General features: G+C 46.3%; 1 protein-coding gene across 1 annotated transcript in view; it reads left to right on the top strand.

Annotated features, from left to right (window-relative positions):
• Window positions 1-14,150, top strand: part of efl1 (elongation factor like GTPase 1) — an 81,183-nt gene that overhangs the window by 57,369 nt on the left and 9,664 nt on the right. Inside the window, exons 16-18 of the mRNA XM_080883934.1 lie at window positions 458-605; window positions 13,750-13,879; window positions 14,053-14,150. The exon at window positions 14,053-14,150 is cut by the window's right edge and continues 29 nt beyond it. Of these exons, the coding sequence (XP_080740060.1) occupies window positions 458-605; window positions 13,750-13,879; window positions 14,053-14,150 (376 nt within the window). The remainder of the gene's footprint in view (window positions 1-457; window positions 606-13,749; window positions 13,880-14,052) is intronic.

Genomic DNA, 14,150 nt, shown 5'->3' with positions numbered 1-14,150 from the left:
GGAAGTAAAAAGATTCATACGAAAAGCCGAGCTTCACCGCTGCTCTGGTCAAATTCAATTCATTGCAACTTTATTTACACAGCGCCAAATCACAACAACAGTTGCCTCAAGGCGCTTTATACTGTAAGGTAAAGACCCTACAGTAATACAGAGAAAAGCCCAACAATCATATGACCCCCTATGAGCAGCACTTTGGCGACAGTGGGAAGGAAAAACTCCCTTTTAACAGGAAGAAACCTCCGGCAGAACCAGGCTCAGGGAGGGGCGGGGCCATCTGCTGCGATTGGTTGGGGTGAGAGAAGGAAGACGGGATAAAGACATGCTGTGGAGCAGAGACAGAGGTTAACACCAGTTAGGTCCAGTCAGGTTTGAGAGTGTGTTCCTCGTTGTGTAGACGTTCCGACCGCTCACACAGCCGAATCGATGATTGTGTTTCCACCTCGTTTGTTTGTGACAGGCGAGATGCCAAAGCTGGTGCGCGGGATGCGCTTGTTGAACCAGGCCGACCCCTGTGCCGAGGTTCTGATCCAGGAAACCGGAGAACACGTTCTGGTCACTGCTGGCGAGGTTCATCTGCAGCGCTGCCTGGACGACCTGAGAGAGCGGTCAGTGTGCGTGCGTGCATGTGTGTCTGCCTGTATGCTGATGTTAGGCATGTAAAGTGTTCATGTTCACTCGTGAACACTTGTTAAAGAAACCTGCTCTGCTTTGGCTCACTTCCTGTCCCTGCGCTGAATGTTCATGTATGAACATAGTAACAGGTCAGTGTGTGCAGCAACCTCTGTGAGCTTCAGAATGCTCTAAATACTCAGTTTATTCCATGTTTTCCTACATTTGGCTCCATATGATGTCACAGAGGGGGATATCTTTATATGGTCATCTCATACAACAGTCACCCAATCAGCCAATCAGTGATACCGTGGGTTCATTATTATTGTCTTTCTGCATGCTGCCTTTGACTGACATGATTAAGTCATTGAGGATATTTCTAATCATTTCTGTGCTGATTACATTCACTTGTGTGTCTTTTGGCTTCCATACAGTCATTTTGTTTTAAACTCAGAGTAACTGAGCTCATCCTTTAACAACATCAAATGTCTACATCAGTGATTTCTAGTGTTTCTAATGCTGGCATAATAATTACAGTTCGTCTCTGGGCTTCGACTCCCATGAAAAATCTGTTTTACGTTCCATTTAAGGAACATTTAGGAAAAGTCTCATCAGAGAAAACATTTTCATGCATCTGTGTCATCGTGCTTAGATTACTATAATACCCAGTTAACTTAATTATTATGTCTAAGAATCAAAGGATGGTGCAGGTAGTGAGCAGAATAGGTCAACTTGAAGCTTTATCCAAGAGGTCACTCTGACTATAATTTATTTATCTGAGCATAAAGACAAAAAGGGAAACCAGCTCTGCTCAGGTTAACAAGGCTGGGTGCACTAATCCAGTTCCTGTGGTTCTTTGAAGCCTTGGAATAATCAGACCATCCAAACTGTTCACGCAGATTATTCTGCATGTATGTGGTCGCTGATTTATATGCACAGTAAAAAATCTGCTCAGCATCTGTGTGATTGGAGAAATTCTCCAATATGGCTGCTAACCAATCAGATTACGTTCTGATAATATCCAGAGAGCGAGGTGGCTGAAGGAGCAGTGAGTGATGGGCGAGTAGTCGCCACGATCATCATTTTTATCATAATTTAATCTAAATTCATTTAGTTTTGTTCCAATAAATCTTGTGAGATTAGCACAGAGTGGGTGTGAACTTGATTCAGAGTTGTTGGTGAGAGTCGCTGCGCACGGTTTACAAAGCGTGACGTGTGCTCTTCTCGTCTCCATGACAAACACGGGAGCTTCCTCCCTCACACCCTGATCGTCAGTGAAAGATCAAGAACAAGGAGCTTACGTCTGATTGGATCCCCCCCAAACTGGTCCCGCCTCTCTATACAACTTAATTAATTCTGATTGGATCTCGTCGCCCCGGAACATTGTCGTCTCGTTTTTATTCATCGACAAAAGTGCTGAAACATTTCATCACAGGTTTTGTGTATTCGGGGTTTGTTTGTTTGTTTGTTCAGAAAAAAAGAAAATGATCAGTCAACAAACGAAAGCTATGGTGAGACGTGGGCGGAGTTTCTGATGATAGGTCAGCATGTGTGCAGCAACCTCTGAGAAAGGCTTCAGGATGTGACGTCTAAAGCCAGCAGGGGGCGTGGTGGCTGTGTCCGTCTTATTTTAGTTGATTATTGCGGCGTCTTCTGTCTCCATGATCGACAATAACCTCCACCTAGACTGTGAGCCAAGAAATGATCACCATGAAGTAAAGTCCCACTTTTCAGAAAGTCTGACTTGGACTGCGTTGGTATTACCGTAATTGTCGGGCTATAAGCCGCTACTTTTTGCACAAGCTTTGAACCCTGCGGCTTTTAGTCAGGTGCGGCTTTTCTATGGATTTTCCATGATTTTTGTGATATCGTAAGACGATTTGTTTTGTTTGTTCCGCTGTTGTACGGCACTACGTTGCCTGGCGGAAGGATCGGGGTTCAAGAGTGGTATGTTAGTCACATGTCCGTCCGCCAGGCAACGTAGTGCCGTACGAAGTAGTGCGAAAAACAAACTTCAAAGTAGCGGTACGCGTTCAGCGGGAGGCGTGGATGACGAGCGGCGATAAACTTGCGAAAAGCAAGTTATGCCCAACTCCACCGGTGGATTCTGACAGCGTGGAAAAGTGCGAAAACATCCACGATCACCAACGGATTTTGAAGGGCTGGACTGCTGCATGATGGAGAGGAGGACACCGCCACGGCCCTTCTGAGGGTGTTCGACTCTGACACTGACAACGAGGATTTCTTTGGTTTTGAAAGTGACAACGAAGGAGAGAAGCGGAGAGTGGATGACGAAGCCATCCTGAGCCTGTTCGTTTCCGACATTGGAGAAGAGGACTTTGGTGGTTTTAGAGCGCAGGAAGAAGAGAAAGATGGTGAATGACTGACTTTTCTTCTTGTTAAAGCCGTGTCACTGCACCTGAGCCTAAAAGGTAGTCCGAATCTATTTTCCTGGTGTGCTGCAGGTTACTGTTATGTACTACATGTGCAAATATGTACCCATAACTTGTTTTTCAAAATATTAATAAAAGGGGTGTGTCTCCAAACAGCCATCTCTTTCCTGACAATTCCCTTTGTGCATATTCTTTTACATATGATAAGTCAACATTGAAACACCTGCGGCTTTTAGTCAGGTGCGGCTAATGTATGTACAAAACAGGATTTTCCCCTGATTTTAGCTTGTGCGGCTAATATTCAGGTGCGCTTTGTAGTCCGGGAAATACGGTAATAACCGTGCTCCTCACGTGGCGTCTGCTGTCCCAGTATTCAATTTTTATATTTCTCCATATCTGACTTTTTCTGTCTCGGTCATATCGATCGTCTGCGTTTGTGTGCTCTCCTGCTCGCGTCTGCTGTTGCGTAGTGCAGGTTGAGCACAGTGTGTGTTCGTATACTGAGCGACTCACATCTGAGGCACAGAGCTGATCTGTTTCCAATTCCAGCCCATCATTATCTGGCTATCATTACGTATTGACTGCTGCTCCTGTCCGTCTGGACGCTGCCAGCCTCCTCAGAAGAACAGTGCGAGCTCATTGACCGGCACATAGATTATTTTCACAGGGGAAATTTGGTGTCGCTGCTGCGGCCTCACAAAATCACCCGAGAATGAGTTTAGAGATGGCGTTTCCAGAAAACCTGAACACAAGACCCGCCTGTAACATTAAACCACGGCTGTGTGGCAGGTAGTAAACACACTGGAGCCAGTTACAAGTTTAAAAAGGTGCTTTTTTCTGTGGGCAGCAACACGACCTCATTTTAACCCAAGAGTGCAAACACAAACAGAAATAATCCATCCACCGATTCCTGAACCCGGCAGGCCAGTGCCAAACTCTTCTACTTCTATTGTTTCATGGTGTCGCAAAATAAACAGTTTACAACAATATCTTTCATGGCTTGATGGTCAGTGTAGAGGCTACATTAATTTCTTAAAGTTCAATAAAGCTGAAGATCCTGTTGAGGTTTTTCAAAATAAACTGAAATGATGACAAACAGAAGGACCAGTCCAAACAAATCGAGGACCTTATTCCTAAACGAGGGGCTGCCTCTGTAGCACGGACATGGGTTGGTTATGAAACATCTGACACTGCAAATTACGCAGGAAACCGGCCCCCACCAAACCTCTGCTACCACCAACGGAAGAATCACGTGACAGTAAGGAGAGAGTTTACGGCTGAGAAGCAAAGAAGAGCCGTCAGGTGCTCCAAATAAACCTCCCACTCAAACATTAGAACGGGCGTTTCCCCGCAGCACGCCGTGTAATAAATACCCACAAAGAAAATGGCAACCATCCCAACTTATGTCTAAAAATATGTAGTTCAATCCATCGGTCAAAACACTCGACTCCAGGCACACGACGCCCAGCTGAAAACACTTCACACAAGTCGAGCTGCCCGAGATTCACAGAATTCACCGAAAATGTAAATTTTTGTGGTTTATATCGTTATAAATGTCATATGAGATTTTGGTCATATCGCACAGCCCTATCAGTTGGGGTCTGATCCGGGATCAGAGAGGACAGCAGAGATGTCACAGTGAAAACCTGCAGTGTGCAGGTGTGACTGCAACAGGCCGCACTTATTCCCCTCAGAGACTCGTGACCTCCTTTCAAACATCTTCTGCATGTCAGTGTTATAAAACCACACGAGCTGAGACTGAAGGAGTCACCTGGATGATGATGAAGCGTTTCTCCCACTGAAAACGTCCAGATGAAAAGAATCGACGTTTGGCATCTACGTACCTGGATAACTGAGCATCGAGACATTAAAACAGCCTGGATTTGCCACGTCTGTGTGATCAACAAAGAAGTGTGTCCTGTTTTTGTGTAACTTTGATGACTGTGCCGTGAAGCAGGATCATTTTAGGTACCCAGTATCCTCACCCGTAGATTTCCTGTACATCGTCTAATCGGCTTTTTGTACATCGCTGAGATTGTACGACGGGATGCTGTTTGCAGTGTGTAAAGCGTGTTTTCATCGGTTTATTTTTACTCAGTTTTTATGCATAAGAACAGTTGCTCTGTGTTCATTAATCTCGGTTCTTGTCATCTCAGCGGGGAACAGAAATCCATCAGTTAGAGAGAACTGCCGCTCTCCGCGCACGGCTGCTCAAATGATAACACAACATCTTCGATATTTAGCAGTGTGTAATTTTGCGTTTGAAGTCGTCTGTTTATTCCAGACATGAATTGCAAGTCACTGAAAGCTGTTGCATGGATGCTGTCCATGACAGGCTGAGCAGGTTAGGTGGAAGCTTTTAAGGTCTAAACAGGAGAAACTAGATGAACAGTGTCCCTTTATTTCACAGTAATTAGTAAAATTACACACTATTTGTGCTTCCTGACCATTTAAACATTTATATTTCAGAAAAAGTGAATTATAAAGTAGCCAATGAACGAGTAGGTTTATTTGTCATTAGATCAGATTGATTTCCTGCACAGCTGTAACGATGCAGATGCCGTTAAAGCCAGTATCTGCAGCAATATAAAGCATCGCATTTACACTCAGTGCATTTATCAAGACACATCACATCTTTTCTTCTGAGAGTTTTAACCTTGTTAAACCAGAATTCACAGGCAGCACGACGTGCTCTTTCCTGTGATGCCATTATCTCCGATGTTCAGCTTTTTCCATTAAGGCTCAACATCCATAAATCCATTTAGGATGCATAAAAATAGCTCTTTATAACTTTGTGCCTCGGTATCATCAGTTCTCATTATCAGTTTTCCTTCCGTGTCGGATTTAATCCGGTGACAGATGTCTGCACATCCGTGGTAAAACCAAACTGTTAATTCAGTCTGTTCTGTTATCATGCGGCTTTGCTAAAATACAAATGTACACCCCAACGTTAAAATAGCCTGGCCAGGTTCCCCTCGTGCTGTCACAACACCTCGGATCCATCGAGGCGGGGACTCCTCGGATCGCTGAAGGTGTCCCGTGGTGTCGCTCGCCTTCGCTTTAGCAGCAGATCCTTTAGATCAGGGGTGGGGAACTCCAGGCCGCAGCTTTTAGATGTGTCCTTGATCCATCACAGCTGATTTAAATGAGCTCCTCAACATGTCTTGAAGTTCTCCAGAGGCCTGGTAATGAGCTAATCATTGGATTCAGGTGTGTTGACCCAGAGTGAGATCTAAAACCTGCAGGACTCCGGCCCTCGAGGCCTGGAGTTGGACACCCGTCTCAAAGTATCAGACAGTAGATCTCAGTAGGTCCTTGGTTGCTCCGAGATCTGAGAAATTTGGGGGCCAAGTCAACAATAGAGACTCTGAAACTATTTCTGAGAAATGTTTGCACGGTGGCACAATGAACACGGCTGCTGTTATCAGTTAATGTGGCTCCTGCAGTCGTGGTTAAGCAGGTGCGTCAGAGTTACATGAATGCTGAATGAATCCCATCGAAGGCAAATTTGTCTTTACATGGTCAGGACAACATCAAGTTTCAGCTTGATGTTTCTGGGTGGCCGTTACAGTCCTGTGCAAAAGTTTTGAGCCAGCTGTTATTTCTCTGGATTTTGTTTGGAGGTTTATTGAGACCTGAGCAAACCTACCTGGAAACACAGGTACGATCAGCTGAAGGTGCATCTCTCCTGTCAGGTCTCTGCTGGATTGTCTTCCTGTTTAAGTAAATGCGTTTCAGAAGATGTTTAGGCCTTGCACATTATTCATTTTCATCTTCAGATTTTTTTAAGGAACCGCTGCACGCCAGTGTCGGGATGTGCCGAATTCTTAGCTAACAGCTCCGTGGGAATCACCTGTTTGGGGCAAAAATACTATTTTATGTCAGACTGTGTTATCTTTGGCATTTTTTATCGATCCAGTTAAAGAAATTGGAATCAGTGATGTGTTTTTGTGACAGCCTGCTAGTAATAAAGTGTTTTTAAAATCTTTACTTTAAAAAGCTGAAAATGAGTCAATGTTCAAAGGAAACCTTAAAAGAGCTCCGGAAAGCTGGAAAATTGTTTCTCAAGACAAATTAAAAAACTCAAAGGAAGCAAAATATAAAGAAATGAGGGGCGGCTCAATACTTTTGCACAGTATTGTACATGTGCTTCATATGTAATTCCATTATTTTTAATCTTGTGCTCTCACGAGGACAGATTATAATTAAATGCCTGAATAACATTATCCATGTACAGGAAACAGTACCTGCTGTTACAGGTAAATCTGCACATTCGAAGTGTTTGGAGTGTTTATCTGCTCAGAGATTGGATCAGAGGGCGCAGCAGCAGCTATACGAGAGCTAGCTAACAGTGCTGAGAGGACCCGTCACTGGCTGTGGGTGAAAAGGGCTGACATCACTTGGGCAGCTATGGCAGTCAGCGAACCGCGAGAGAAAAGAAAATATTTGCTCTTCTTCCCTTTTCTGGGAGGCAGTGAGGAGGTAGAGTGTACAGCCTGATCCGGCGGGGAGGTGTGGCCCCCCTCCAGCTCTCCTGTCGTGTCCCTTTTGTCTTACTCCTCTCTTTCACCTTTTCTATCCCTTTGAAGAAGTGAGGCTCCATAAATGTTAAAGAGGTAAGTATTATCTCTCAGTTGAAGTGAATAGATAGAAAATAAACTGTAGAAAACTAAAAGAAGAAGTGAAATAACAAGTCAACATAAACCAGAGACACTCCGGGGCCTGATCAGCCCTGGCAGGGCCTCCTTGGATGAGGGTGTCTGGTGATAACGGCCGAAACACCCGATGAATCCAAGGTCCACTGCTGACGATGTGTCCCAAACCTTAATATGATAACCTAGATCAGATCTCTAATCCCCCAAAAATGGGAGATTGGCCTGGGTAAAAGACAGAAAGCTGAGGCACGCACTGATGTGTGCTGCTGGTAAAGTTTCTGGGCTGCCTTTCCTCATAACAGCCTCAAGATGCTCGCCATTTAACGCAATGCACAATCAGGGACTGCAACATCTAGTGCTTTTACTGAATCACCAAAGAATAGAATATAACTTGTGGTGAGAACATGAAGTAGCAGATGGTCACAGTCAAGTGACCGGTTAAGATTCCCGTCGTGATGAAAGTCTGTTCGCCGGTCGTGTTTTCGTAGGTTAGACATTTGCAAAGCTAATGTTTCAGTGGGGCGAATGTTTCGTGCCTGCGGCGCATGTTATCGTCGGGTCTTCAGCGGGAGCCTGTCACCATAGCAACCAGGAAAACTCAGTTTCTGTATTTGAACCCAAACCGTGAACTTTCATTACTCAAACCTGCCCATCCATCCCTGTCTCATTACTGGAGCCAGTGTCCAGTCTAAACCTGACCGAGCAGATTTACTAAGTAAACGTAAACTGTGTGATGCTGTGTGTGGGATTCGCACTTTTTAACTCTAACTTCATGTTACCTAATATGCAGCAGAGCCTATTTGTTGTATAAAATTAAATTCGAGCACAGAAATGTTACAGGACAGTGAGGAAGCTGATGCAAACACACCCGTGTCCCTGAAAGTCTTCTGCCATGTGTTTAGTGATGACATCATCCTCAGCCTCCGAATTCGGGGTTTTACTGAATGTGCTTACTTACCAGAAGCACAAGAATCGATTTGTAAAAGCAACGAAGAGGCCGTGGAGATCGATTGAACGAAAACAGGTCTGAATAAAACCCCCGCAGACACAGTAAGACATAAACTGTAAGCAAATGATTCAGCAGAGCAAGTTTTTCTCAAGGACCTCTCTCCGCTTGGCTCCAGTCACTGGCCTGTCTCCCAGATCCTGCCTGAACATGCTCCATCACAGGGACATCATTACTCCAGCGATGAGTGCTGCATTGTTTTCACCAGACCTCAGGCGGGCAGTCAGGCTGGAGAGCCTGAATTTTCTCATCACCTCAGAGATTCTTTTTCCTGCTGCTCTCAGACGGCTCTCAGAGCTATTTGGCTCCAGGTGGCCTATAATGTGACTCGGGAGTGACTCCCATCCAGCCGCTCCGCCGTGTAGGCCTGATTGCTGAGAGCCAAAGAGAGGAACGGGCCCCTCTCGGGGTATCCCGTCCCTGCAGAGGAGCGCTCGGGCTGCGGAGAGGTCGCCGCCTTCATCGCAGACACATGCTGGATATGAAGAATCTTGTCTGGTGGCAAATCATCGAGTAGTAAAGCTGGATGAGCGAGGGTTCGGCGGGCAGCGGAGCGTGTCGCTCACCGTGTGATCGGGGCACGCTGCCACATTTGTTGGCGTTTTTCTGGCAGGCGCTGTTTCAGGACCTGGGAAAAGAATGGTAGGACCCGCTGGGGGGGGGGGGCAGTTTCAGCTGGTGGCCTTCGTGGTCAATCACACGTGCCCTTCTGATGGTTTTTAAAAGGCACCTCCTCCCTGTAATATCGCAGGCCCGACTCTGTGCGGCGTCTGTGGAGCTGAACTCACACAAATGTGTTTTTCAGAGTTTTGATGTTTTGCGTCTGCAGACGAGGACCTGAGTACAGATCCAAGTTCAGGCTCAGGTTTTAAGAACCTCCTGTTTTTGTGGATCGATTTTAGATTTAGAATAACAGGAAAAACAACAACGTTGTTGCGCGTTGTGTCCAGTCACACAACAGTGTTGTTGTTGCTGCACGGCTGCAGCGGCGTGCAGCTATCAGCGACGTGTTTTCAGGTGGGTCGCCCACATGCATTATATCGGTGTACCAGGTCATCGTCTTTCAGTGCGTCAGTAACCGCCCGCTTTGTGCGCCACAGTTGTCACGTTGCTGCTTTGTCCTTTTTTGGGGGGGTTCTTGTGTTCCTATTGGCCGACACACTCACTCATATTCTGAGCTTCCTGTCATAGCAGACAGCTCGCTCCGGTCCTGTCAAACGTTTCGCTTCAGGCCGGCTGCTCGGCTCGCTGTTGGGTTTAAGCTCCGGCTCCGCCATGTTGGATGCAGAGTCTGCAGGGCGGCTCTGACTGGAACCAGTCCAGGAGATGGTGTCTAATGGTTGTGGTGTTTTACATACTGGTACACAAAGGCTGACGTGTGCCTGGAACGGCACGTGGTGCAGTTCATGGGTGCAGCTGTCGGACGTTAGAGGAGGACTTTTCATACTTTGCGCCTCACCTCTGCCCCGCTGCTGTGGCAGGTCTAGTTTGCGGCCCTGCAGAGCTGCTGTGGCTCGTGGGCAGCACCCGGCCCACTGTGTCAGTGCTCTGAAAGCGTGGCATCAAACAACACTGCATACACCATTTTCACTCATGCACTCAGCTGCTCCTCTGATCGTGCTGACTGCACACACCACGCTTGGCCTGAATTCCTCTTTGGGTTTCTTTCATGTAACTGTGTTTCTGTGCGTCTTCTGGTTTGTTGCCGCCCGGTTTGTGTCACAGAGTAAATATTTATATTCTTTAAAATGTTATTATCGATTATATTTTATAATTATTTAGCAGGAGAATGCAAATCTGTCACCTGTGAGCCACACTGATCTGAGTTTGCACCTCCAACAGCTCCTGACGTCAGAGCGCACCGAGCTGTGTTTTCAAATCGGCCTCTGTTTATTTGGTTTTTGCCTTTTCCACCGTTTGCTCCACCCAGGCTTTGAGTTTCATGGATAAATGTTTTATGATTGCTTCAGCCTTGGTGCTACTTAAGGACGCACTCCTGCAGACACTGATTGTAAGAGCTCAAGTCGAAAGCACAATGCACTCTCACTGACCGACGAGTAAAATCACTTTGGATGATGTAACACTGCAAGAAAATACCCCATACAGTACACACACACACACACACGTTGGGTATTCATATCTTGTGGGGACAGCCCTTATCCTAACCAGGGATTGTAGCATCTCGTCCTTTTATTACATATAAAGATGAAAGCTCTGGATCTCCATGGTTGGTTTGTTCTGTTCTTTGTGTGTCTGAGCTACTTTTTTACAGCACTTTAGTCAACCTGTTTTTAAAAGTGCTTATAAATAAATTGATTGATTGATCTCTTCTTTGCTGGCGGGGTTGGGGGGTTCTTGGCTTTGTGCGGCGGGTCCGTCAGCGCAGAGTCGCTCATGAGGCTCGCTCCGCGCTGCCTGTTGCTCTGATTTTGTGGGATTCCAGCTGAGGAAACGAGGCCGCGTGCAGCGCTGCTGCTGCTATGTTTAGAGCCGAGGCCAGACAGCTCGGGACAGAGATGGCAGAGCAGGACGGCGGATCGCTGACCGGCCAGCTGGCTGCCTGCTTGGCTCAGATGAAGGCTGATTGGCTGGATGGATGGCTCGATCATTGGCTTACATTTTGGCTGGTGATGTGACTTGATGGCGAGCTACCTGCTTCATAAAGTGTCTGATTGGCTGGCTGGGTGACTTGTTGATGTGTCGGCAGCCTGAGCCCTCCACGTAAGCGCTGGCACGCAGCGCATCACGTTCAGAATAAGGTCAGCGCTGTTCTCTGCCACACGGGCGAGCACAAGACTGTGACATCACAGCTCCACCGCTGCGAGGGGATTATCCCCACACTCCACCCTCTCCCATCAAAACTAGGTCAGGTGCCCAGTCTTCAGTGCTTATGGGCACCAGTGATCGATAATTCAGCGCACACACACACACACACACACACACACACAGAGCTGTACGTTTTCAATTTGGCGTTTTCACAGAAACTTTTCAAGTGTTCATTAAGTGAGATGGCGAGCAGCAGGGATTACCTGTTACCATGGATAACTGGATTAAACGAGGAAGTATCCCCGCTGTCTCGGTGCCGCTGCTAATTCAGCACAAATATAAACACAGGCGTGTTTTTCAGAGTGACCCAGTGACCCCGGGGTCAGCCAGGAAGCATCTGTGTTGTTCAGTAAAGCCTCTAATGCAGACGGGCAGACTAATGAGTGCGATTGTCCTCTGCAGCCTGCTGGTGGAGGACCTCAGCGGGTATAAATGATGTTAGAGAAACACTTTGTGTCCTTGCTGCGGCACTCGGGCTCTGACTCATTTCTACTGAACACCCAAATCTTTAAAATGCCCCACAAATCATTTTATTATTGGAAAGACGGCTCTGCGCCGCTCCACACGTGTGACGTGAGGGGAGCAAGCGGTCGTCTCAGTGTACGGCCCAAATGCACATCGCAGGATCCAACGTCATCGAATGTCACAAGAACGAACAAGCGCGCAGTAAAATGATCAAAGAGAAAAGGAGGATGTCCATCACCTCTGAGATCCTGGTGACATTTCTTTGAGCAGCTCTGCGTCTCGTTGTTGGTTTATAAGCTGCGACTCAACGTTAGCAGCAAAGCGTCTGATAGGCCGGACAGATTCTCTCTGCGTGCAGCTTTCTGAGGTGTCGTGTTTTTGTGTTCGCTCTGTCAGCCGGATCTGAAAGAATATTTCATATTAATTAGAGTTTCTTTAAACTCGTGGCTGTGACAGTAATTACAGACTCCAAAGACGTTTCTCTTAACGCCGTCTCGTCCGTTGGAGAGGAGCTTTCATTCGCACCGTCACCTGCAGAGTCTGTACGAGCGTAAAACACCAACGGGAACATTTTGTATCCCGACTTTTCCTCACTCCGAGTTTCATCTTTGCTTTAATTTTAATTACACTCAGTTTCACACAGGTGTGGTTTTTTCTATTCTTGGCTCTGAATGATGTCACAGGAGGGCGTCCTCATACAGTTCAGCACAGTTTACAAACCGTGAGGAGCAGCCAATCAGAAGAAAGTTGGCTTACAGGGAGGCTTATTTCAGATCAGATACATAAGGGTTGTTTGGGGCCGTGAATCATGCAAAGCTACTGTAGTGGAGCGACTCATTCCACTTTTTTAAATCCTCTTCCATCCTGTAGCAGGAAGCATCACTTGTGCCATTGTAGAGTTTCACCTTACAGTTTAAAGTGCTTTGAGCTTGTGATTTGGTGCTTTGTCAATAGAAAAGAATTGAAGTATCGGATCGATTACGTCAGACTTTTGTGAACACCCACTTGATGACCCCAGAGGATGAAGGTAAAGATTTTAAAAAGTTTCATTTTTGGCCGTATTTTATTTTCCATTACGGCTAAAGTGACTCTATGCAGACGATTCATGTTGTTTTCTGGAAATCAGCCCACACCTCAGATGTTCGGAGGAGATTTTATTGAAAGTATCATCCCAGAAATATTTGGGTATTTGTTTGGATGACGGACAGAGTGCAGAGTTTTTATTATTGAGATATTTTAATCTTATTTAGCTCCTTATTCTTGGAATAACCTTCAGAGCACATTGAAGCTGAATGCTTGCGTCTCCCTGCAGAGTGCAGAGCTCTCATAAAGACTTCTGTAAATGACAAGTTTTCACTGTGTCTTGTTTTTTACGTGTTCTTGTGTTTGATTTATTCTGCCTTGAAAAACGACGTTAGTCTGAAGGACTTCCTGGTTAAATGGGTCCAGATGTTGTGTTTGAAAAACGTGCTGCTCATAGGGGTCATGTGATTGTTGGGTTTTTCTCTGTATGTGTTATTGTAGGATCTACTGCACAATATGAAGCGCCTCGAGCGACTGTTGTTGTGATTTGGCGCTGTGTCAATAAAACTGAATTGAATAAAACATGAAATCGTCATCAGATGGCGGTCCGAGGTTTTCAGTTCTGATGTGTTTGACCTGTGAGCAGCCGAATCCTGTCGCCCCGTTGCCTTTGGGCGACAGCCATGGCCTGTGTCTGTTCTCTATCTGCAGACTGTCAGACTGGCTGATTATGAAAACAGAGAACAGCCTCCACTCTTCTTTTTTTTTAAAGGTTTGCTAAAATCGAGATCAGCGCGTCTGAGCCCATCATCCCGTTCAGAGAGACGGTGGTTCGTCCTCCCAAAGTGGACATGGTGAACGAGGAGCTGGGCAAGCAGCAGAAAGTCGCCATCATTCATCAGGTGAGTCGCTGAGCTGGAGGCCAGGGTAGTGTATGAAATCTGTGATTCAGCTCTACTGTCTGCTGACGGAGTTTAAAAACGTTCAGTGTTGCTCTGAGGAGAAGAATCCGGAAGGAAAGGGGCGGATTTATCACATTTCCAGATAATCAGTGTTCTCGTGTGGCTGTTTCCAGGTCAAAGAAGAGGCCTCTCAGGGTCGATCGTCCGACACCCTACACCTGGACTCCAGCGGCCTCGTTACCCTCACCACCCCCAACAGGCTGGCCACAGT

The sequence above is a fragment of the Rhamphochromis sp. 'chilingali' genome, assembly GCF_963969265.1.
Source record: "Rhamphochromis sp. 'chilingali' genome assembly, chromosome: 6".
In the NCBI taxonomy this organism is placed as follows: domain Eukaryota; kingdom Metazoa; phylum Chordata; class Actinopteri; order Cichliformes; family Cichlidae; genus Rhamphochromis; species Rhamphochromis sp. 'chilingali'.
The sequence above is the reverse complement of the archived record's forward strand: the minus strand, read 5'-3'. Positions and strand labels throughout refer to the sequence as shown.